Raw genomic sequence first — 24,234 nt, forward strand, 5'->3', positions numbered from 1 at the left:
GCTGCTGGGATAGCGGAGGACGATTTTTCCCGCCGCTGGCCGGTCCTGAGGTGAGGGAGAGTGTCGTCATGTCTCAAACGGATCCCGAGCTGCTCCTGCAAGAGTTGGGAGGCTGGGACTGGGAGCTCTGCCGCCGGGAGTTGCCCGCCGTCCTGCCGCGGCTCCTTATATCCTTCGTTTCGGCTGTTTGAGGTGGCTGTGGGGAGTCACCCTCGATATGGCGGGGGTGGGTTCGTCCTTCGGTACCGCACAGCGAATGGACCTGTGGGAGGGGAAGCGGTGCAACCTGCGTAAAGGGCTGGCACAGGACGGCACGGCTGGGTGCCGCCTCTCTCGCTGGAAATGAGCGCTGCCCTTCACTGAAATAAAAAGATTCACGGTAGAAAATAGCGTGCGGTTCATTTAGCGCTGTAGATAACGCGCCCTCTCCCCCCAAAAAAATGCCCCCAAAAACAAACCTCCAGACTTCCTCTCCCAATCCATTAATCCATTGCAGAAATGCCCGTGCAGGTACTGAGGTATATCTGCCCACGCTGGTTATGGGGCATCCCTGCCAATTTCATATTGCTGAAACATACGTAGGGCAGCGTGAGAGAAGCCGCTGCGACTTTCTGGAGGTGCTTTAAAGATAAGCTTGATGGCAGAAGGCATTTGAGTTTCTTTAACGTTTTTACTCTCTGTATCAAGAGTCTGAAGACTGGACTGAGCATATTCGTAAGTAGTGACCAAGAAGTGCCTCTTGTTCCTGTGGATGCTTGTATTGCAATTGCATTATAAATTCTGCGCTACTTAAAAATACTTAGTGATTTTCATGGTCTTCAGCAATCTTTCTGGACCTTGCACATTGCATGAATTGCATGTTGAATAAGCTTTATAAAAGCTCATAAAGAAGCTATGCATGTGTAAGGCTGCTTTTTCCTTCCCACTACTTCTTATTTTTAGATATTTGAAAGAATGTGCTTTTTATCTTGTATTTTATTGTCTTTTAGGCTGTTCTCTTACAGGTGGTAAAACTCTGGGAACACCTAGTAGTGATAAGAAAATGAGTCTGATATGTAACTGTTCAGGAGCCTTGCTAATGTTTGCTGTTAAGTTGCATATTAGTGCCAGCAGCAAATTAAATGTGCCACTATTTGCAGTTTGAAATGTGGAAAATTCTAGTTCCATGGGCAAACAATTTTGCTCAGCCTTCAACTGAGTGTAGTCAGGTGTGGTGCTATTAATGATGGGTTTATGCATGTTGGAGCTGTTATTGTTACGTGATTTGTCAGATAACGCATCTGTGGTAAATGTTTTATCTCCTCTCTCAAAATCAAATACCTTATCTGTTTCTGCTTGATGCAGTTCTTTGTTTCATCTGGTAGGTTGCTACATATTTCTGGTAATCAGATGTTGTTTTTCTTAATGTTTTGTTTTGCAGGTGTTTTGAGGATCCTGACTGAAATGTTTTTGCCCCATATCAGCCTCACAGATTTGGAACAAACTTTTTTCTCAAAAGTATTACCTAAGGTATGACAGCTTCAATTAAGTGTGGAATTTTCAGTCAATCCAGTGTTAAAGGCTGCTCAGAATACAGTTGTTTTTTTTCTTGGGGTCAGACAATATAATTATTGTTTTGGATATAAAACTTGAAATTAAAATTTGACCCTTTAAAAGTTTTAACAACTTTGTGTTGGATTGTTTTTGTGATTGTTACCGTTCTTTACAGTGGAGATTGAGCACACTATGTTCTACTTTATACATTTAGTAATAGAATTGATTTTTATTTCTTTTTGAGGAGATTGGGCTTTTTATAAAATCACCGAGGTAAATTTTTACATGAGGTGGCCTCTCAGGACAAATAAACCAAAGAGTCTAACACTCATATATCATGAATAAACGTTGTGAAATTTGTGAATAATATAGTGAATAAACTTTTAGACAATAGGGGCCTAGCACATGTTCTCTTTTTTGATAGGGCGATGAAGAATTTTGTGCTGTAGTTGTATTAAAATTCTTCAGTGCTTACATTTTAACTGAAGTAAAGCAGTGCCAAATGACTGATTTAAGTTTCAGGCCTCAGCTTGTATATTTTGAGAAGCCAGTAAAAATGGCCACTTGATTTCCATTTCTCTTATTTTATGTCCTTTAGCAAATTTTGGAGAGTATAAGAAAAATGGCTCATAATGGGCATATCCTGACCAAGGATTACTGTACTATACCACTTTATGTAGTATCCTGCACATGCCTGGAAGCACCTCACTGTCTTTGTAGTCTCAGCAGTAACACTTGTCAAATATCCAAGGGCCGCAACCAAAGTAGAAATTATTGTTGTTTGTAGGTCATAGACTTAATTTTTTATGTATTCAAAATGTTAATGATCATTCTTAACAACAACAACAAAAAAAGCCAATTTTTCTGAGACGAAGCGGAAATCCTTTTAAAATTACATGGCTTTAACTAAGTAAAAAGTCTTCATTAGAATGAGGTATATATTTCAAGTGAATTAGCTGGAAAGTATTTTACTAACAAATTTTAGAGAAAGTAACAGCTACTGTAGCTTCTCTCTGTAATTTGGGAAAACCATAAGACTATTTTTGCTTCCTGATATATTATGCTTTATGATTCAAATCCTAGAAAGTGGCATTTTATCCTGTGAGTTATCATCTTGGTAGCATGTGACTCCATGCCAAGGAAGCAAGCAGCTGTGGAATGGTGTTACTATTTGTGTGTGTACACTTATAAATAAAATGTTTAAGTTTTGTTTTGTTCTGACAGACTCTACAGTTATTTGATAACTTGATGTATGAATTATCCAGTGAGGCCAAAGGATTAACCAGCCAGAATACAGAGTTACGCAGTACTGTAAGGAATCTTCTGCAGGCAAGTCCCATGAAATAAGCTGTCAGAGGAATGTTTACATTATTCTTTGATTTTACCTAAACAGTTAAGAGGTTTTTAGAATATTTTTGCCAGCTACTAACCAGGTGGTTAAAATGTAATTCGATCTTCCATAGCAGTTGGAGTTCAATTAACATTTTGTGAACGATTTGGTTACATCTAGCATGCAATGCTAGATCTTTCATAATTAAAAAAAAAATAATAATCTCAAACTCTGCTTAAGTTCATTACACAATTGGAATGTTATTCTCCATATTTAAAGAGTGAATCTGGCATCTATTTATACAGTCACTTAATTCTGGGTGTTAAAATTTTTGTAAATTGAGTAACAGTAGTCAAAAGAAATATGAAGCTGTCAAAGAGTACGTGCTATTGGAGAAAAGCTCTGGAATTGCTTGATACTATTCTATGGAGCTTCATTGATCTTTAACAAGCTACTTACTTATGAAAATAGCACTGAACTTCAAATGGCATAAAAATCTAGGTGCAATTCAGCTAAGAAAAGATGCTTTTGAAATTATTGCAGGAGTGAAAAACATTGGATTGTTGTTGTTTATTCTTGCTTTAAGACTATGGTGCAACTGTTGGAAACTCTGACTGGTTGTGTACGATACGTCTGCACGCTGCAGGAGTGTGTGCCTCTGGAGAGCATCCGCACCCTTCCATCCTCCGTTCTTTATGTAATAAAGAACACATTTACACACTGCAAGGTAGGTCTGTGTCTTAGGAGGAGGAAAAATTATTGCACTGGTTGGCTTTCATGAAACACTCACTTTGTAAGAAGATCCTATATTGAAATGATATTGTTGTCAAATTATTATTTTTTTTAATTTCAGTTTAGTTGTTAGATGAAAAATCATCTTTGTACTATTTGTCTACTCAGCAAACCTGACCCGGTAGTGAGAGGCAGGCTGCTGTTTCCTGTCGATGTCAATTGAACACTTTGCTTATGAATGTGGGCTCTCTGTGACATCTGTGCACTTCCAATAGCTGCAGTATTTTCAGACCTACAAATGGTTACCAAAATGGTGCTACTTACCTTATTTCCGTTCAAGTTCTGAAGTGGATTGAAAGTTGTGATTCAGATCTTTGTTGGTTACGATGAGCAATGCGTATCAGTTTCAGATCTGGATTTTCAGATGCAACAGTAATTCCCTCTAGAGCAATGAAAATAAAACAAGGTTATTGTAAGGATGCAATAGCCTTCGGTTGGCCTTAATCTTTCACTTTTCAGTTTTTCTTATGGGAACACTTACATCAGTTTTCCATGTCAGGACTCAAACTCAGGTGCCATACCTTTAATAATTCTAATTTGAAAGTAATGAGAAATATTTGGAATGCGACTTTCTTTGTTGCTAACATTGTACTGCTTTGTTCGGAAAGATGATCTTAGGTTCATACATGGAGGCCTAATCCAAAGCCCACTAAACTCAATAGAGCCAGGCAGAGTTCATTAGTTGTTGATGAGGCTGCAGGTGAATAGCATTTTATATTTATCAAACAGAGGTTGGTAGCAAAAGCTACAGATCTGGCTGTGTATTGAGTTAAAGTAGGTACGTCTTTGCCTTGTTCTTTTTTCCAGTGAAATGTATGACAAAGCTCTCTGTGTTTTCAGCATGTGAAAAATCAGGCTGTGATTCCTGAACTTTTTTTTGAACCTCCTCTTCACTGTTTCCTACAGGACAGCGAATCAGTGTACTGTGGGCATCTGCACTTGATTTCTGACCTCCTCCAAGCTATGTTCAAGGAAACTTACTCTCTTCAGAAGCAGCTGATGGAACTACTTGATATGATTTCCATGGACTCTACTTCTACCGAAGATAACATCACAGATATGGTGTCAGGTATATGTGGATCTAACACTTTCGTTTTTTTTTAGTCTTGCTCAGTATTTTTTTCTATGGAGAGTATGCCTGAATTTTTAAAACAGGGTTCTGAGCATGCACCATTCCTGCTGACTGGCCTTTCATGAGGCATCGTTTTGCAGCTTGAAATATTTCCATTTTTCTCCAGAAACTTTCTCTGTGGGATGGGGCATATTGTGTAGGTTTGTGGGAAAGGGGCAGCACTGAGACGTTTTCCCGATTCAGTGTCAGTGCAGTGGTATTCTCTAGTGCCTGTGATTGCTGCTGTTTTCCTGGGAGAGTAGCATAGCTGTGAACTCAGGAATCTGATTTAACTGTTGTTGCTGTTATCTATTTCCTCCTTAGTAATCCACACTGTGCTGGAGATATGCTCTGTCATTTCCAATATGGACCACGCTCTTCATGCCAATACGTGGAAGTTCATAATCAAGTATGTCGTTGAACTCTTTGGAATTTATTGAAATATAAACAGACTGTAATTTTAAATAACCAGTGTTTTGATAGCTTTGTGTTCAGAGTTTCAAATAAAATGAAATTAGAGAATTCGATTTAGCTATTTAGCTAGTAAGTAAATTTAGAAATTTGGCTAGTTAAGTAGTATTAAAGGCACTTGTCAGTGCATGAAAAGTAATAGAGGCTTGACTTCTTGTATTACAATGCAGAAGAAAATGTGAAACACCGTTGTCTGAATAAATAATCCTAATAGGTTTGACCTGCAATTTTGTAGGCATTTTTGGCTTGAGTTGTGCTGCCTCGTGCTTTCATCCTGCCCCTCCTCTGTGTTTCAGTCGTGGCTATGAAGAGGGTTGTTCTCTCTAAATTTCTGGTTTTGGTGTATGTGGATATTGCACCAATTAGTATTGTGTAAAAGCCTCAATGGAAGAATTAGTTATTTGGATTTGTGCTAACTCATTGCATGATCACTATTCCTATCTTTTAGGCAAAGCCTGAAGCATCATTCTCTGCTGCAGTGCCATCTGAAACACAGTGACATACTCAGTGGCCTCTGCAAGGACACTCTTCTTTCTTTTCAATCCTGTTTGCAACTGGCTGAGCAAATGAAGATGTCGGAGATACAGGTGAATTAAAAATATCCCAAAGCTGCCATTGAACTTGAGGAAGATAAATTCTTTGTGCTGTATTATTGCTTGCAGTGGTTCGGGGTTGGGTTTTGTTTTGTTTGGTTGTTTTTTTTAACCATGTGGTAGGGAGAATACCTTGTTCTTTTGAAACCAAGTGAAAATGAGGCCCATAACTTTGTTTAGATTGTGCATGTTTTAGTGAGGTGCTGAAAATAAGTTTCCACTGTACTCTATGGGAATTTTTTTTTATTTCCTAAACTGACAATATCCTAAAGGTCAATCAAAAGGTAACATTTCAATTCTGAATATTGCTATAAAAATGCTGAGGCATACTGAGGATTTTTAAATTTTCCCCCCATAGCTACAGAGTCTGCAGAGAATCAAGTTTGAAATAGGTTTTGAACATTGTTAGCAATTGAACTTTGTTTTTATTGTATTGCTCTGTATATTAAGTTTTAGAACTGGCGTTGTTGGGTTTTTTTGGACAGGAGGGTACTGACCTTAGGCTGTTCCAGAAGACAGTCAAACTGTGCAGGTTCTTTGCTAATTCCCTTGTACACTACACCAAGGTAGGTTTTAGTACTTGAATTCTATGTTAGTATTAAATTTAGGCCTCTGGTCTGCAAGTGGAATAATTTTGTACTGCGTAATATCTTAAGAATTTATGACTATACCATGTGGGTGGTATAATTAACGTCCACACATAACCTGCTTATAGTTCTTCCACCTGTATATAACCCCAAGCCTAAGCAGAATTACTGCTGTGATTTAACAGAATAATGAACAAGAATAATAGCTATTGCAGGCAGTGTCACTGAGGAGTTGGTGGGAGATGCACAGTCTTTACGGGCAGCCTTGAATCAATGCAGTAGTAACTTTTTCTGGAAGAATTAAACAGATGAAACCTGTCGCCAAGTGTTCGGAATTGTTCCTTGTTTCAACAATGGAAAATGATGTGGCATTAACAAAAATAAATGCCTGCCTGTGTACTGTTGTTATCTCTGACACTAGCTTGCTGCTCTTTTCATGGCCCTTTCATTTTGTTGCTGTGTCTTATTTTTCTCATTATTAGAAGACATGCTGTAAACATACCCATTTTAAGAATGTATGTTGAAAAAATTTTGATTCCTATGAATAACAGTGACGGTGTATTCTGCATCTGTTCTGTTGAGGTTGGGTTTGGGTTTTTTTGGCACAAAATGAATAGCATTGTGACAGGATAAAACAGCCTTCCAGCATGTGTGAGACCACTTAAATTTTTGCAGCTCTCTATGGCTATTACAACTGTACTTACAATATATTTTTTAATTATTATTATTTTAAATAAGCCTATAAATTTGTTTTGCCTGCAATATGTATATGTGTAGTGCAATTTATTTGAGGAATACTTTGTGTATGGTTTGCTTTGCACTTGGTTTGTGCTGTGGATTGTTAGAAACTAACCAATTTTTGTGGTGTAGTGCTTTACACACCAATATAGCAGAACAGAAAGAAAACATATTTAATCATGTATTTTATATTAAAAGTACCATTCGAAATTAATGGCTTTTGCAGGAATTTCTTTCTTTCTTCTCTGATTCGTGCTCTCAGTTGCATCAGCTCTTTCTTCAGATATACAGGTAAGTGAAGTACAAATAATTGATTACTGATAGTATCTTAATATCTCCATATTGCATTCTTAAAGTTACAAGTATTTTGAGATGTAAAAATACAGTTCTTGTTCCACAGCTGTTACCTTCTTTTTTCATGTACATAACTCTAAAATACTGTTTTAATAAATTGGGCATTTTTGTGTGATACAAGTACCTTAACCCCATTCTTGATCAGTGCTGTGAGTGTCTGATATTGACAAACCACAAACTTTCTTGCAATTGCTAATGTCAACACTTCTTATTAAGTTGTGTTTAGAATAGGCAGATTTATTGTCTTGGACACTGGGTCTGTTTATGCAAGTTCATTTGAAAATTCTTGTTCCTAAAGTTAAAATTCTTGAAGGCAGGATTTGCGATGAAGCAGTTAGGTGGACCTAAAACAGAGCACCCCAGCAGTGTACCTTCTACTTTGAAACAAACAGTAGTGTGATATTAGTCAAATTGTGCAAAGTCAAGGCAATTCAAAATTACCATTCGCTAGTGATCCTAATTCCTTCTGTTTCACATACAGCCATGTACTCTTTTTTCTGTCTTAAATTCTAGTGAAAGAAAACACCTGAGACTAAATACAGGTGTTGGCAGCAACATTTGATAGATTGTTTCTATTTTAAGACAAAGTCCATACTTTTGTCCTGAAGGGAAAGAGGATCAGAAACAGAGTATCCTGAAATCTTTCATAGCTTTACTGTTGTGTTTATAATATTGTGAAATCTCACAAAAGGACTCTATGGTTCTCCTAGAAGCAAAAGCTTTTTTTAAATTGTTATTCTCATGAAGCATAACGGTCTGCAAGCGGCTTATCGTTTTTCTTTCAAAAGTTTTGTTCTATTTGCTGCAATAGTGGGGAAGAATAGGGGAAAGTGGACTTTGTAATAGTCATTCTTTTGGAATTGAAACCAGATTCTGTGGTGAGATGCGCGCATGAGTTCACTGCATGTTTCACTCCAAGATCGGGTAGCTATTTATTTTTTTTATGAGTTTCCTCTTTTAACTTTACTTACCTTGTAGGTCTTTCTCAAGTGGAAGGTTGTAAACTTTTATTCAGTCAGCAAAACTGAGCAGGACTTTTGAGTAGGAAGGTAGCATTTTTACAGTCACTTTATAAGCTGCAGGAGTAGAAGGTTTTCATTTCATGATCTCTCTTGTTTTAGTCTCATATCACTTCTTTTTTTCTTTTATTGCCCAGGTTTTGTTTTTTTTTTTCTCTTCGAAGAAATTGTGGTACCCTTTTATTAGTGTCATGTGTTAAATTAGTGCTGTCACATTTATTACTATCAAATTGTGTATACAGGTGTTTTCTAGACTTTTCATTGCTTGCCATTTTTGTGATTTGGTCTATTTCTTCTTATAAATGTTGTGTATTTTACATGCATTTTCTGTGAGCTTGTAAGGTTTTCTTTCAGTGTGTAGTAAAATACTGGATTGCATTGCTTAGTTTAAAGGCTGAATGTAGAGTTGTAACTCTCAGCTATAATAGATACTCTAAAATGGGGAGCCTTTTCTGTCTTTTATTCCACAATAACAAGGAAATCATTACTTTTCAAAAGAACTGCAAAAATGCAAATTAATGTTACTGAAAATGCTACTGAGAATATTTAACTTTTTTTTTTTCTGCTCTCCCCTCAGCAAATTTCCTCCCAGTCTCTATGCTCCAGAGATCTCAGAAGTTCATCGAGATGAAATATCTCGGGTTTTTCTTGTGGCTCTGGACCCTCTCATCAACCAGCTTCTTCCCTTTACCCCTTTTATGGAGCAAGTGTTAAGTGAAAAGTTAGGTGAGTTTGAAATACCACTACCACTGCTATAGTGCTATGTAACCATCTCTCAGGGATCAGGATCGACAGTTTGACTTTTTGGACCACAAGCAATATTCTGTACTGGTTTGTTTGTCTCTAATTCATTTCTAAGTACTGTGATATAGCCAGTTGCATGCTAACGTGGATGAATTTTATGACAGATAGTTCATGTTGCCATTGAATGCATCTTTTCCAAAGTACTTGCAGTAACTTCAATATTAATCTGGTTAACAGAAATCCGATCAATTCTGCTGTCTTGCGTAATTTCAATCCACACTTGTCACAAACTTTCAAAGTAGGCTGAAATTTTTCTGCTGTTCTGTTGGTGGGGGAGGACAGGTATTTTTTCCTAAATTAAGTATTTTTGGTGAAAAGCAGAATGTCTTCAAACTGGAAAATGGTCAGCTTTTTGTTATAAGATGTCCCCTGGCCCCAATTTCTGCCCTGACCAACATGTCATAATTCTGAGAGAGCCGACTTCTCTCCCACATGTGCGCTCTGGCCTTGTGATTTTCCTGACACACTTAGAAGAAAACTTTGTGTTTTCAGTGTTTGAGGCATCCAGTGTTTTCAAGATGACTGGAAGAATGAGGCATCCAGATTGTAACTCTTCAAACGCAATGTTCATGATGAAACGTTCCTTTTTTTCCCCTGCTATGTCTATAAGAGATTTTTTTATTGTTTTACTGGGAACTTTTGTGTTTCACCAGTTATTCATTCTTTGTCACTTGCTTAAAAGCCGGTTTACACACGATATATTTACCAAGGCAACTAGCATCACATTTAAAAAAAAAAACAAAACTCTAAACTTCTACAGATCTCCCTGCTGAGCAGCAGCTGCCCCAGTGTCTCATCCTGATTACCATAATGGACAAGCTGTCCTCTCAGCCTGAAGAAGTGCAAACTCTCTGGAACATAGGAAAAAGGTACTCAAAAAGTTTTTGTTGTAGTTCTTCACCACAGCAATCAGTCTATACAGGCAAACAGAGGGGCTCAGCTGCTGAGCTTGCAACTGAATAGTAAAATTTATCAGACTCTATGGATTTACATCCTGATGTAAGAAAAATTGGGTTCTGACATTCAGTGCTTCAAGAGAGAAGGATACAGACCCGAGGGGTGTCTTTATTTTTTCAGGAAAGGAACAGTTTATAGAGTACTTCCAGGATAAGACAGATATGTATGTAATTTGTTGATACTTCACTCAGTTAAAATCTTGCATTTTTATGTCTGAACCTTCTAATAATCACCTGAATTTGTAAAAGAGGAAGGTAGTCAGGAATGTAAATTTAGCGTAAAAGCATTGAAGTTACTGCCATCATTTCCAGTTAAAGACAAAGATTCTCAAGTACCGATGCTGCTTGCAGAATTTGGGAATTGCATATCCGTAACCCAACTGTTGTGTGTTTTTTTTTGTTTTTTTTTTTTTTTTTTTTTTTTTTTTACCCTTGCAGCCTGTCATTGTTTTCAGCTCTCTTCTTCAGTTTCCAGCAGTGTTCTGGTGAGCTTTCTCTCCCTGTTTGTTTGCCAGAGGTGATCAGTACAGGACAGCCAGCAGCTCCCATCACCCTTTATCACTATGTCTGTGTCCACCTGTGCTCCTTCATTGCTTCCACACCCCCATCGCACTTTCCTCAGCTGGTAAGACTGGTTTTTGCTTATCATCTCTTCAGCTGTTGTGATGCGTAGCTACTATTTAAACAATCGTAAGGTTTTTTCTAATGATCTAGCTCTAAAGAGATGCTTAGGTATGATTTGGTTCTGTAGAAAGCAGCTGTGATAGTTACGTGGCTGGAGTTCAGTTACACAGCAAAAGTCACTTGTGTGAAAGGGGAAAATAAAGCTTCATACAAGTTCTTGAGAACCTCGGTGACACTAGAAATTTTTGTCTCTTTGGGAGTGGGGGAGGTCAATTTGTTATAAAAGTTTGGTGCTTTCTTTTATGCAGTGTTCAATTTGTGTTAAATTTACCTGGTTTTGTTACTCTATACTGTGAAGTAATAATGTGGCATTTAATATTTAGAGTAGACTGTATTGTGATTTCAGCTAAGAACATACCATAAAATGTAATAAGCAATTTTTTCTACTTCAGAGAAGTATTCTGGGCTTTGATTTACATTATATAATGTTTTAAGTTTTTCACTTTTTACTGCACACAGACAAAAGAACCTCTAGATAAATGTAAACCCTTATAAAGTTAAGAGCTGTCACAAAAATTATAGCCCCAATTTAGGTGTGGGTTTTTTTTTCTGAATGCTACATTCCTCTTTCAGATAAAATTTGTGTTCTGAAAGAGGAAAAGGTTTTACATGTTTTTCAGTAAGCTGCCAAGAAAGCTGTCAATAAAATTGGCAATACATTGTTTTTTTAAAAAAAATAGTATTTGTTTCATAAAAGTTGCCTTGCAAAGAAGGGATGCACGTGATAAAACGTTTTGAAAAGTGAAGGATCCTCAGCCCATTGAAATTAATGTACACATACATTCAAAGTATGCAAAAGTAATGGTGTAGCTGAATATAGAGTATGAAAATGAGTTCTTAAAACATTTTAAATTGGATAAGCTGAAAATCTTCCTAGGTTTTATCCTAATTAGTGGAGTAAAAGTAATAGTAGGTCTGCAATCTGTTTCTGCATGAGTTTTCATATATATTTCCTCCTCAGGAGTATGCTCTGCTGGATGCTGTGCTGGGTTCTAGTATGATCACGTCTCTGCTAGCAATGGACTCGTGGTGCTTCCTTGCCAGGTAAGATGATTTTATTAGAGGTCAAGCAGGATTTCCACAGATCCAGTTAGTTCTCTTGTTGTACATAATTCCTTGAGAGAGATTTTTTTTTTAAAGACAAAATTATCCCAGAATTGGATTGTTTTCAGATAGAAAACAACAGAGCATATTTTGAAAATTAGGAAATGAAATGGCTTAGCCATTTTTACATTCATACAAGTAACGGGAACATACCTTTTCTATTATTTAATAATTGGTTTTGGAATAGTTCTCTCAAGTAAATTGTGTCTGTGCATATGAAGTTAAATATGTTAGAGGAAATGTCTGTCTCTCAGACAAGATTTATAATATTTAGTCTGCAAAAGAGTAGGAAGTACAGACTCAAAGCTTCTGTCTCTCATGTTCCAGGTATGGAACAGCTGAACTGTGTGCTCACCACGTCATTGTGATCGCCCACTTGGTAAGAACCACAGTGATGTTTGCACTTTGGCACGAATTTTAATCCTAGTTCTACTGGCAAACTTTCCAAATTACCCAAGACAGGAATTTAATTTTTTTCCAAATACAAATGGAGATTGTTTTAATTCTTCAAATTGGGTTAATAATTAGCAAAAGCAGTACTGTGAAAATATGAAACCATATGCCTAGTATTTCCAACATGTCCCATATTGTTTTATTTAGAGTGTTACTGCTGTGGTCCCACACAACAACTCTCAGGACATTCTGTATAGAATTCATTTGCTGAGTGGTGGGGTTTTTTTTCCTTGATTTAATTAGATGCATTACCCTTTTGTCCTAATTCAGATAAAGTCTTGGCCCAGTGACTCTTACCAGGTCTCTGCCTTGGGTGTTCTGCTGAGGCGTATGCTGTTCTTGATGGCTCCAGATCATCAGGCAAGTGTAGCACCAGTATCTTCTGTCTTTAATAGAAGAGATTTGAATCAGTGGCCTGTGTTAAAATATCCCCTTTTATGTTCTTCAGAAATGACAAGATGTTGAGTGCTCATTTGCTGTACTTGATATTGTACTTGTTATATTACTTTGTCTTAGTGAATCCTAATTTGTGCAGATGTGCTGTCTAGAACAAGAAAGGCACATACACCTTTCTAAGAGTGGTCTTACTGGGTAGCAACAAAGTCCTTTTTTTGACTAAGTATGAAAAGGGCACATCTCCCAGATGTGCTGAAACTGTATGTCCTGTCATTGCATCTGCAGCTGATGTTCATGAGTGTTCTCATGTCATCAGATATAAAGAGAAGTATCCTTTCCTATCAGTGCTTGTCTATACACCTTGGAAAGGCTAAAGCTCTTTCATCTACTTGCCAGGGCCATTGCTTCCAACATCTGAAAGAATAAGTTGCTTAATCATTCTGATAGGTGACAAGGGAGGTAGCATTTCTAGAAGGTTTTTACGTGAAGTTGGGTTTTATTTAAAGGAAAGGTTTTACACAATTTTTTTGTGTAATATTTCAAAAAGCACACTAGCAGTGCATTTTGGTTTCTCAGCTTTCTGACAGATTATCAAATTGTCTTTGGGTCTGTTTAGTTCTTATTAACTTTTGTTTGCAGGTAGAATTTGCTCATAAGTTTCTTCCAGAAGAAGTGGAGAACTTGGCTGTGTGGCAGCACATATCCCTCAAGGCCCTGAATCCTGATCTTAGGAAGCGAGTGGCGTGTCAGCTCTGCGTGGCAGGGCTGGCGCAGTGCAGGCGATGGCTGAATAGCAGGCGTGCTTTGGGAGAGCTCCGACCTGTGGTAAAGGAGATTTGGTTCTCTGTAAAAATTAGTGAACTCTGGATTTCCAAACTATAAGGATTCTGTTGCTGGCACCTCAGTTTTATTTCTTTTGATGTTGCACAGCTTTTTTTTCCATGCCTAACTGGCAAATGCATGAGCAAGAATTCTCACTTTGATATTTTCTTCTAGTACACAGCACCATAAGACCCTCTACTCTGAGGGTGGTGATAGTGGAGGTCTTGTGGTTTGCTAGTTATTCTAGTTGTTGTTCACTCTCTGGGTGAGCAGATGTATTTTTCTTTAGAATTCCTGATTTATACTATGTCATAAAATTACTTTTAAGATTTAAAGTCCTGACTGGTTTTATGTGGCATCAAACCCGAAGGATGCTCACTGGTCTCCTTGGCGAAGGAGAGGAGTGTGAGAAATCAGAGACTTCCACGTGAAGTATTACTTGCTAATGGAGCTAATGACAACAGCACTCATGGAAGTAACCGATGGTTTCCTCGCTTTGGAAGCTGTATTGGCCAGTGGCCTGGTGGATTAGCTGTATTGTACAGCTACACAGCACACCGGGCTTCTTGCCATCTTGTATCATTTTAGATGTTTAATGTAAGCCTGGGGTTTTGGTTCATTCTACGTGTAGGGTTTTTTTCGGTCTGTCTTACACATTTTTTTCCTACTAGAATACTGCTCTTTCTGTCCTGCTGGCTGCCTGCAATTTTGCTGGTGACACTCTGGAGGCAGAACTTCAGGCATCTGTCTTGGGAGTGCTCGGTCAGTTCTGGACTTTTCTCCAGGCCAAACAGGTAAGAGAACTTGCTGCTCCAATGGTGACAGGATGATGTCTCTGAGAGACTGGTGCTGTTTCATCATATGTGTGATACTAAGTTGTTTTACTTGGATTGGGCCGTTTCTGTAAAGCACAGTGTAACTGTGCTGCCCATCTGCTTTCAGCTGGTTTGTGTATTAGGCAGGCGTGTGCCCTGGGAAGCAGAGTTTGAATTCTTCTGGATGTTGCATATATGGCTCCTTGTTACTCCATCAGTGTCAGATTCAGAGATGCTTAAGGAGAAGTCAGAAATACCTCATTCTGATTCATACTAGTTACAAATATATATATATACACACACACACAAAAATACCTATTTTGAATGTTCATTAGAATAGGAACAAAATCTATGGTGATTTAATTAGTACATAGCACATCAGCACATGAAAACCCATAGAGCTAGTAACCTTCCTCCCGTATTTGAGAACAAGGGGGTAATGCAATTCCCTTGTGACTGTATACCTGTTCATGTCTGCAGTTGCAGTAAAGAAATAAAAGGATTGTCATGGTTCATATTCCAGACTAAAAAAGAAAGTTCGAGAGTGGGGGGTGAAGAAAAGCCAACAACGTGCCCCTTCAGAGCTCTTTTCCAACCTCAGCCATTCCGTGAAGACATTTGGCAACTGAAGTGAAAAGAAATAGTTCAGATAACTTCTAGCTGCTTATATTAGTGAGTGGCAGAAGGAGATGAGGAATAAGAAATATTTATAATAAAAATCAAAGAAAAGCATCTTGTAAAATATGACTACCTCGAAATAATGATACGTGGCTATTTTAATACTTTCTTCTGGTTTATGTGTGTAAAGTTAGGCTAAGAATTTTGGAACACCGCTGTAACGTAGCGTCTTTGCTAAGTAGTTACTCCGTAAGCTAAAAGATAATGTTACTAATATTTTGTGATCTGTTGAAGGTCTCAGAGGAGCCAAGTCTCCAGCAGGCACTGTGTTTATTACTTCACCTTTTGGAATTTTTCATCCAAGCATTAGATGCTGAACTGATTACTCAGGTAACAAAAAAAAACCAAACAAAAAGCCAACCAAACAAAACCTTCTTACGAATAATTTGCTTCATGAAAACCAAGTTCTTTGTGATTTACTGAAATCTCAAATGAGTTATTTTATGGTCTGGCCTTCTCTTTGACACATGGAGGTTCCTAATTTGATCTCTTCCTTGATTACTTTCCTGGTCTTTAAACCAACTATATGGCATTTTGGTTAACATTGCTTTTGAGAATCTCATTACTCTGTATGATAACTGAGATATATGGAAATGCTATAGAGCATGCTGCTTTCTTTTCTGAAACACACTGCAGCATTATCCTAGCCAGTTTCATTCAAGGTCTATCAAGCCTTCTTTTGTTTCGAGTTCAGTTTTCAGAAGTCAATGTCCTCAGATTTGAAGAGGGGACAGAACAGTTTTCACCTGCTGTCTGCTTGATGGAGCTTCACTGGGGTTTGTTTTCTGCAGGTATTTGCTCTGCAGTCTTCCCTTTTCCGGTTGGATCCCCCAGATCACGTTCGTCTAACAATGGTGGATTTTCTCTCTTCTATGGGAAAGGTGTTTATACCACAAGAAGCACAGGTAAATAGAATTTTGGCCTTATTTAGATAATCTTCAGTCTTTTGATGAAAATATATGCTGTTTATTTAAATATAAAGTTAAAGGGTCAAGGTCATCAAATACACACAGGAGTGCCATGACATAATCATCTTGGAGACTTATTAATAGTCTATGGCAGTTTTATTTTTCATTGAGACATGCTGAGTGCATGTAAGATGCTCGGCTTAGTCATTTGCTTGTTGCTTCTCACCAGTTAGAAAGGACTGACTCTGACATTTGAACCTCTGAGGAGAAAGAATAGAACATGTCACCTCCCTTAACAGTGGTTTGGGTTTTTTTTGCCAGACAGGGCAGTAGCACTCTTGCATTTCATAAACCTGTCCCTTGACCGTAGAGCAACTCTTTAACAATAAATTGTGATAGTAAGATATGCACAACTAACTCTTTGGAACTGATAGATATTTGTTCCTTTTTCAGAGGCAAGTTGTACCCCAGTTGTCATGTTTGTTTGCTTCTCTGCTGGCTGACCAGACCTGGCTGATTCATCAGCATGCGTTGGAGGCATTCACGCATTTTGCGGAGGTAAGCAAAGCAGAACTCTGGATGCTTGTATTTGGCTCTGTTAACTTTTATTGTACAGAAATTCTTCTGTCTTAAATGTTTGCTGCTCTTCACTGCCCAGTTTGAGTCTTAATATTACAGATGCTATTGCACATCAAAAGTAACGAGGGCTAATGCAGATGTAAGTGATGTTGGGAGCTGGAAGTGAAGGAAGGCGAAGCATTGGTTGCCTAGATTGGTTGCAGCAGGGAAGAGGCTGTCATAGAAACATTTTTTACATTTTCTATTCCTTTGTTAATATGAATGTAGTAAACAAATACTACTCAACATTTTTTGACAGGAAACAAGCCATGAAGATGTTGTTCCTCAGTGCCTTAATTCTGAAGAAACTAAGAACAAAGTTGTTAGTTTTCTGGCTAAGGTATGTCTCTCAGAACCATTTTACTGCTTTCTTAGTTCATGTTGTACACATCCGTTATAAACAGTACATGGCCTATGTCTACACCCGCATGGCGATTAAATAAGTTTAAAATTTAAAAATTCTGTTAACTGGGATCTGGTTGAACTTTTCTACTTGCTTTAATCAGCAGAATTAACAACTGTCATTCCTATGCATGCTGCTCTTCCAGTACTTTATCACTTTGATTTAAATGCTTTGCTTTTCCCTCCTTGAACAACAACAAAAAAATTATTAAATTGTAGAGAAGTTATCTATTAAAAAGACAGGGATTGCATTGTTCAGTTTGTGGGACTTCCTTCCCCATTTCTCTTGGATCAGTTTCTGAAAGCCAAGCGAACATGTATGAAACATCTTAAGTCCTTTTTGCACGTTAGGAAAAAAATTCTCTTCAGAGCAGATGGCTATTCATGTGAAACGCAGACAGCGGGAAAGAAGAGGTGGTTATTATGCTGCGACCTAAGGCAGGGCTATCTGGATGAGCAGTTTTTGACAAGCAGATATAATTAGGAAAAGAACTGATAGCTGCCTGTGATGCTACACTAAAGTTGTAGATAACTTCAGTCTCCTGCTCAGAAGGAAATTAGATTCACTTTGAACTGCATGTTAAGATCTCCCTCCCTCCCCCTTGTTCTGGCATATAAATTGAGCCTGTGGAGGCTGGTAATGCCACCTTGGTTTAGTTACCTCTCCTGTGGCTTTCTCCCTAGATGAGGCAAGTAGAAGAGACAACAGAAGCACGAATAGAACGCCTGAAGCAAGAAAGGATTACCTGTAGCGCACAGCTTATGAAAAAGGATGGAGAATTGGAGTCAACAGGAGAGGTATGTGACTTCTTTAGACTATCTGGGCTCTGTTGTTGATTTCAGTCAGTTCTGGGAAGTAGCTAAAGAGGTTCAAGATGGTCTTGCTGCCCTCCATATCCTAAGAAAATAGCTCACGTGCACTCCTGGCCCTTAATTTTGTATCTGAATTCTGCGTGCTGCCTGACAGCCAGCAAGAACTCTCACAAGGCCAGGGAGTCTCTTGCAGCTCTCCTCCATCTAAGGGTTTTCTTGCATTTGGATGAAGACTGATCACTTCTGTAGAGCATTATAAATGATGTCTCATGTTTACTTAAATCTGCAGCCTCTGGCAAAAAGAGCCTGTCACGCACCCTCTGAGGAGCAGTATAAGTCAGCAGTAGGCACGATGGAGGGGGCAGTGGAGGCTGTGAAGCTGCTGCTCCGGAAAGGGTCACCCCCCGCTTGGCTTGCGGTGAGACTGGAGGCTCTACATACGGCTATAGCCAACCTCAGAGACAGTGTACGGTAAGGCACTCTACAGGTTTTAGAGACAATAAAACAGCTCAGCTCCCTGTTCTGAGGGAAGAGATGCCTTTGTACCATGATTGCTGGAGAAGAAAAAGCTGTGACACAGGGTGATGCTCTACTGTACTGCTGGGTATCGGTTAATGTGCCAGAATGAACTGAGGTGTGAGATGTTGGCCCGTCTTTCATAATAACTGGCTGGAGGGACTAATACATTTTAATGGACACTATTGTGCACCTGAGCTGTCATTTTGTATATTGCCAATGTATAGCTTGCTCTCCTAAGCTACTGTATGGTGATAAACATTTCATGATCTTGTATTTTGAATACTAAGATGTTTGAATCTGTTGTGAAAGTAACAGTTACTGTTGTTCCTGTCACATAACAGGTGACGAGGCAGTAGGTGTTTTTATCTTAATTTTAAAATACACTCAAGAATAACAATTTTAAGGCTCTATACTGTTCTCTGAACATACCTCTGCTGTTGCTTCCATTCCACGCTAAGGTCATCTTTTAAAAATAATCTTTATTAGTCACAGTTAAGAGCAGAAAGAATGCAGTGCTTAAGCAGTTCATGTTCAGTGGTCCTTCACTGCACAGGTCCTAGCACCTCCTGTGCCATCCACTGACAGAGCTATATAAACAAAAATAAATAAGTTGAGTAAACCGTACATTCATCTTAAAATCATCTCTTAGCTAAAAAGTTAAAAGGAGCCATTTCTAAGGCCTTACTTTTCTGGAAGAAAAAAAAAAGGCACATTAACCAAGGAACTCAGTGTGACTTTCATTTATTGTCATCAGTTTTTCAGAGCAGGGATGAGTTCTGGAACAATCGCTTACACCACTCTTGGCCTCCAGTAGCACGTCAGCACCAACACACCCATCGCACTCTTCCTCTTTCTGGTAGCAGTGGCATGTACCACAGCTGGGCATATTGCTTGAGCGCACGCCTCACCCCTGCAGGTTTTGGCACAGACTGGAAAGGAGCATCCATTGCAAGAGATCAGGCCCCACGGGATCTTGCTGGCTGCTGCAGCAAGCGCCTGCCTTCTGGCAAAAGCAGTGCTGAGGTACTTATCCATTGTACTGGGGAAACAGGTTGTCTTTGTCTCTTTCAGTCCCATTACCAGTTAGCATCATCTTCCCAGTTCAACTCCTCTTCTTCACCCCAGCCTGCAGCTTCAGCCTAGAATCACGTAAAATTATCAACAGTAAGGCCACCTGTACTGTATTTCTGTACTTAGCACAGCCCCAGGAGCCAGGCAGTAGCCTGTGTGGCTTGCAATGGCAGAGCAAGACATTCATCCAGAATTAAAAAAGCCCCTCATAAGACCAAAAACGAAGTGCCAGTATTTGCAGCTTTCTGCCTTAAAGAACTTTTAACTACAAAAGGAAACACCTTAAACGTAATAGCAAATTAACAGGGGGAGTCTTGTATTTTTTTCTGAAAATTAAAGCAAGAACTGTTTGTACCAAAACCACTTTCCATGAAGAACAGGATGCTAGAAACTAGATGATTTCTTTCCCTCTAGGAAACAGCTGTTGGCCTGCTGTATTCTAACACTATGACTTTGATCTCACCTGTCCACTGACGCAGCTCTTCTACTCCACAGCACTGACTGCATTACAGTGAGTGACCCCTCAAAGAAGGGGGTTGATACCACAACAGTGCTTCTTAAAAATCAAGTGTGCCCTTTTCAAATGTTGTAAACAACTTCAGTTTACATCCAAGGCTCCTCTCCCCATGCTACCTCTACCCCTGTGGTAGCTCTCCTGAGGCTGAATTGGCAAAACAACTTGAAATCAACACCTATTCCCTAATGGAGGTACATGTTCAGGTGGCAGCGTTGGGAGTGCTACCTCTCCCCTCCTTGGAAAAAGCAGCAGTCTCTGCAGTCTCTGTGATGGCTGCTTACTTAAAAAGACAATTTTATAACCCCCCTGGTTCTCTGAAACAGAAATGTCTCAGCTATTCTTTCATGAAAACAAAGCACCCAAAAAGCTTTACTCTGTAATCCAGAAGTTCTGGTTTCCTGGTCCTGTATTTACAATGCTGTTGGGTTCTCCTAGAAGAGCCAGGAGCAACACTAATTCCTGAACATCCTCTGTGCTTGAAAGCCCCCTTCTGTTTGTGCATGGGCTCCTGCCTGTTCAGGCAGGATCCAGCCTTATTTTTACCTGTCCAGCCTCCTTAATCTCCCTATCCTTGTATCCAGGATACAGCATCACAAATTAAAAGACAGAGTTAAAACTCCTTAGTTGGTGCTTCTAGTACTGTACAAGTTAAGCCCATTCCCTCACCGACTCTTAACACAGCTCTCTTGCTGCTGTAGTAACAGCCCCCTGAGTTACCCAGTACCTGGGAAGATGCATCATTCACAGCATCCTGTATTTACAGGTGAAGACTCAACTGTACAGGCATATGCTGCTGACACTTCCTCAGGTTACCCACCATCCGAGTAAGGAGCCAGCTGGTGCTACAACAGCGTGCTGTGCTGTGCACACGCTTTAGGATCCTCTCAAGTGTGCAATCATTTAAACCCCACTGCCTATATAGCCTCTTACCTCGATAACATCAGCTGCTGCAAATTTGGATGAAAACAGCATATTCTGGGAGGCACCTTCTCTGCTGGATACTACACCAGAGTCACTGGGAACCACCGCTTCTGTCCTTGCTTCAGGTAAAATCAAGATAGCTGAAGAAGGTTTAATGTCTGGGATCATGTCAGCAAACCAGTCCAGCTCAGGGTCTTGCACAGGTTTCCTCTTCACTTTGATCGTGAATTCTTCTCCTAGGCCAGACTCTGATGAAGACTTCAACCTCTCCTGAAGGGTCGTTTTTGGCAGCACAGTTCCTCCCGGTTGTTCCTGGTGGTCCCACTTGTCATTGCTCCAGCTGTTCCCGGGGCAGGACTTTGGGGGGGGACTCAGTCTGAGGCTTTTGAATTCTTTGCTCAGTTGATGGGTACCTGGCAGAGGCCTCGGTGTTTCAACTGCATCAGTCTGTGTCACAGTGAGGCAGTTTCCTGAAGACAGGTCAGGACTAGGGCTGCTGGGCTCAAAGTCATCCCAAGGCTTCTCATCTACATCATGTTCAGCAAAATAAGGTCCCATGCTGCCCTGTGGCTCTCGGGGCCGAATTTGAATGTTCACAGTTTTCTCAGTTTCTGTCTCCTCTGGCTCACTCCAGTCTGGCCACTCCTCTGCTGGCTTTTCGGAGGTAGTCAAAGAGCTCCTGCTGCTCCCTAGTGTATTAATGCTTCCAGATATTCCATTTAGGGGGCACTGAATGTCTTGCTTACCTGTGGAAGACAAGGTGTTACATACTCATTTCAAGAGAGCAAGTGTAAAGACAGAGTTATGCCTAAAACTTGACATCACAGGTAGCACCTGGCATGGAAATAAGCCAGTAACACTGATGGGAAAGATGCTCCAGTGCTAAGCTTGTCTTGTATTAGGAAGCACAGCCACCTTCCTGCTTGAAAAAGGTGGGGTATTCATCTCAAAGCCATGGCTGCTGATAAGCAATAGGTGACTGAAAAAAGGCCATGAAAGTAAACTGAGGCCAGAGAATGAGCTCACCTATAAATCTAGCGTATCTGCCAAGCTAGGGGAAGGGTGAAAAAGCACAGCAGAGAATGTACCGTAAGGAAACAGAAATTCAAGGCCAGCCAGCAGTCTGTATATCAGATTCCCAAATAAGACTTCCCTAGAAAGTCAAAGGTCACACTTTTGTTCTTTCACTGTTATCTTCTTTGGGTCACTGAATCTTTCAGATCAGCACATGGGGGAAATTAACATCTTTTCAAGCACCACTTAATTTGTAGAATGTTTGATTTCTAAAAATGAAGAGCTGCGGCTAAGTTTTACCTGTCTTTAAAGCCAGTGGATTGTCTTGTCGCACAGAAAGCTTCTTGACAGGTACGTTGCCAGAGATGGGGAATGCACTAGAATTGTTCTTCAACGGCCGACAGGTTTGATTTCTCTGATTGATTACGATATGGCTGGGGGAGTCTGCAGGGAGAAAAGACAAGACACCCAGTCCACGAGGTGTGATGTCAGTCTTAGTTGAAACTGCCCACAGCATCAGAACGTTATTTACAACACTGACAAGCAATACTGAATGAAGATTGGCCCCACAATGCAACAGCTGCACCTCTTCAGCTGTAGATAACACAATATTCCTCTGTTCCTGACATCTGCAGCCCTTGCCAGTACAAAGCTTAGGCAACTCTAAGTGGTCAGTTTTTGCTGATATGTTCTTTCAAGAAATACACAATGAACAGACTGATTATGATCAGAACAGATGCTTAAAAAAAAAAAAAAATGCTGTCTGCCACCTGGCCGGATCCAAAATCCCAGTTTCTGTACTGCACGGCATCACAAGTCCTCTGTTATCTGCCTCTCATACAAAAGCACAGCACTGATAGTCACAACAATCCAAACCATAACCAAACTCATGCGACAGCACAAACCCTCTTTTATGCGTGGGCATAAGCGAAGCAGCTTACAGGAACAAGAGTCTCTGCCCTGAAGGCTGTGCAACGGCCTCCCTCGTACCATACCTGGGGTGAGGTGGCAGGCAGTAAAGGCCACACTTTGAAGCTGCACAAGGCAGGTTTGTTTCCCTGAGCCAGTGATAAAAGCTTGGTAAGCACCTGGTTCCAGTTCATTTTGGGGAGTTGTGGCAGTAATTCACCAGCCCCAGACTCAGCTATGTGAGGCCCTGTGGCGACCAGCCCAGAACAGCATGGTTTGGGCCAGTGCTGCATCTGCTTCCACGTGGCTCACCCATGTGCCCAGCCGGCTAGGGTTTACCAGCGCAGCCAGAGACACACGGCACCTGGCACAGGGAAGGACTGCAATCAACACACAAAACCCACCCCCTCCCCAAAGTGCCCTTGATAAAAGGTACATCCTTTTAGGGAATTAAGCAAACAGCTTATTCAGCCTCTAGTACTGTTTTTTTGCAGGTCATCAATCACATTTGAGGACAAAGGTGGGTTTTTTTGCTCTTTGTCAGTAGTTTAATCAGGTCTAATTTTAAATATATTCTGAAAAATAAACCTGGTTTTAGCATGCAATCCAAAGGGGTTTATTTACTATAGCCTACTAAAATAACATAAAAGAAAATAATGCAATGAGCCATCCACATATTTTAATAAAGGGGTGGTAGCTGTCAGTACACATTGGAAGAAAACATTTATACTTAAGTTAACCTCTATCATGCATTTCATTTGGTATCTATATGTCTAAAGTAGAACAAATGCCGATTCTTCCCTCCAGTTATAAGCATTTTTAGTTTGAACATCCAGAAAAGCTTTCCCTTAGTACACTTGGTTCCAAGTTATCTAGCAGGTGCAGGGACTTTCTTCATTTGGATTAGCTGAAAAGCCTCCTGAGAGCTGAGAAAATAGGGAAGTTCGTATTCCTTTTCCAATCTATGAATAGAAATTGGGGGAAGAGGATGAGATTTACTATTGTTAAAACCATGAAGGACAGAGGGAATAATTAACAACTATTTGGATAAATACCTAAGTCCTTTAGAAGGGCAGCAGTTTTTCCTCCAAAGACAAACACACACAATCTCCTTTGCTTACAGAGATTCTTAAAATGAAGAGGGTTTTTTAAATTTTTTCCCCCATATATTTCCTACATTTAGAATACTTTTATATAACTCTTCTTATGACATCAATTCTGTATCTGCAAACAGCCAGCACCTAATTCAGAATTAAAGTTTAACTGCAAATTGGCTTTTTTCAATTAACCTGTCAACAGCAA

At 39.6% G+C, this 24,234-nt stretch overlaps 2 protein-coding genes across 6 annotated transcripts in view; one reads left to right on the forward strand and one right to left on the reverse strand.

The window, feature by feature from the left end:
* FIRRM (FIGNL1 interacting regulator of recombination and mitosis) lies at positions 1-21,023 on the forward strand. 4 transcript variants are annotated; one of them, XM_054212979.1, is made up of 25 exons: positions 1-167; positions 675-714; positions 1,421-1,509; positions 2,758-2,862; positions 3,450-3,590; positions 4,562-4,724; positions 5,091-5,175; positions 5,686-5,824; positions 6,316-6,396; positions 7,382-7,446; positions 9,106-9,254; positions 10,093-10,201; positions 10,727-10,913; positions 11,934-12,016; positions 12,404-12,455; positions 12,800-12,893; positions 13,569-13,750; positions 14,419-14,541; positions 15,475-15,570; positions 16,032-16,145; positions 16,602-16,706; positions 17,026-17,106; positions 17,853-17,966; positions 18,271-18,452; positions 20,852-21,023. In XM_054212979.1, exons 1-25 carry the CDS (start codon positions 69-71, stop codon positions 20,853-20,855), a joined length of 2,682 nt encoding a protein of 893 aa, XP_054068954.1. In that variant the 5' UTR covers positions 1-68; the 3' UTR covers positions 20,856-21,023. The 4 variants fall into 4 exon arrangements, with proteins under 4 accessions (XP_054068954.1, XP_054068953.1, XP_054068955.1 ...); XM_054212978.1 differs by lacking the exon at positions 20,852-21,023 and having other exon boundaries at positions 18,271-18,903; XM_054212981.1 differs by lacking the exon at positions 20,852-21,023 and having other exon boundaries at positions 26-192; positions 688-714; positions 18,271-18,903.
* The window catches only part of SCYL3 (SCY1 like pseudokinase 3), a 21,352-nt gene continuing 16,343 nt past the window's right edge, over positions 19,226-24,234 (reverse strand). For both annotated transcript variants that reach the window (XM_054212986.1, XM_054212985.1), the window contains exons 12-14: positions 22,324-22,467; positions 21,019-21,755; positions 19,226-19,639 (exon numbers count right to left, since the gene is read on the reverse strand). In XM_054212986.1, the coding sequence (XP_054068961.1) occupies positions 19,577-19,639; positions 21,019-21,755; positions 22,324-22,467 (944 nt within the window). In that variant the 3' untranslated portion in view covers positions 19,226-19,576. The remainder of the gene's footprint in view (positions 19,640-21,018; positions 21,756-22,323; positions 22,468-24,234) is intronic.

This window comes from Rissa tridactyla, chromosome 8 (assembly GCF_028500815.1).
Source record: "Rissa tridactyla isolate bRisTri1 chromosome 8, bRisTri1.patW.cur.20221130, whole genome shotgun sequence".
NCBI classification, from domain to species: domain Eukaryota; kingdom Metazoa; phylum Chordata; class Aves; order Charadriiformes; family Laridae; genus Rissa; species Rissa tridactyla.

What these genes read in the sequence shown, in the direction of transcription:
- FIRRM (XM_054212979.1), top strand. Translation starts at nt 69, where the DNA reads ATGTCTCAAACGGATCCCGAGCTGCTCCTGCAAGAGTTGGGAGGCTGG. An exon ending in ACGTGGAAGTTCATAATCAA is followed by an intron (nt 5,176 to 5,685) that starts GTATGTCGTTGA and finishes CCTATCTTTTAG; the next exon opens with GCAAAGCCTGAAGCATCATT. An exon ending in AGTGTTAAGTGAAAAGTTAG is followed by an intron (nt 9,255 to 10,092) that starts GTGAGTTTGAAA and finishes AAACTTCTACAG; the next exon opens with ATCTCCCTGCTGAGCAGCAG.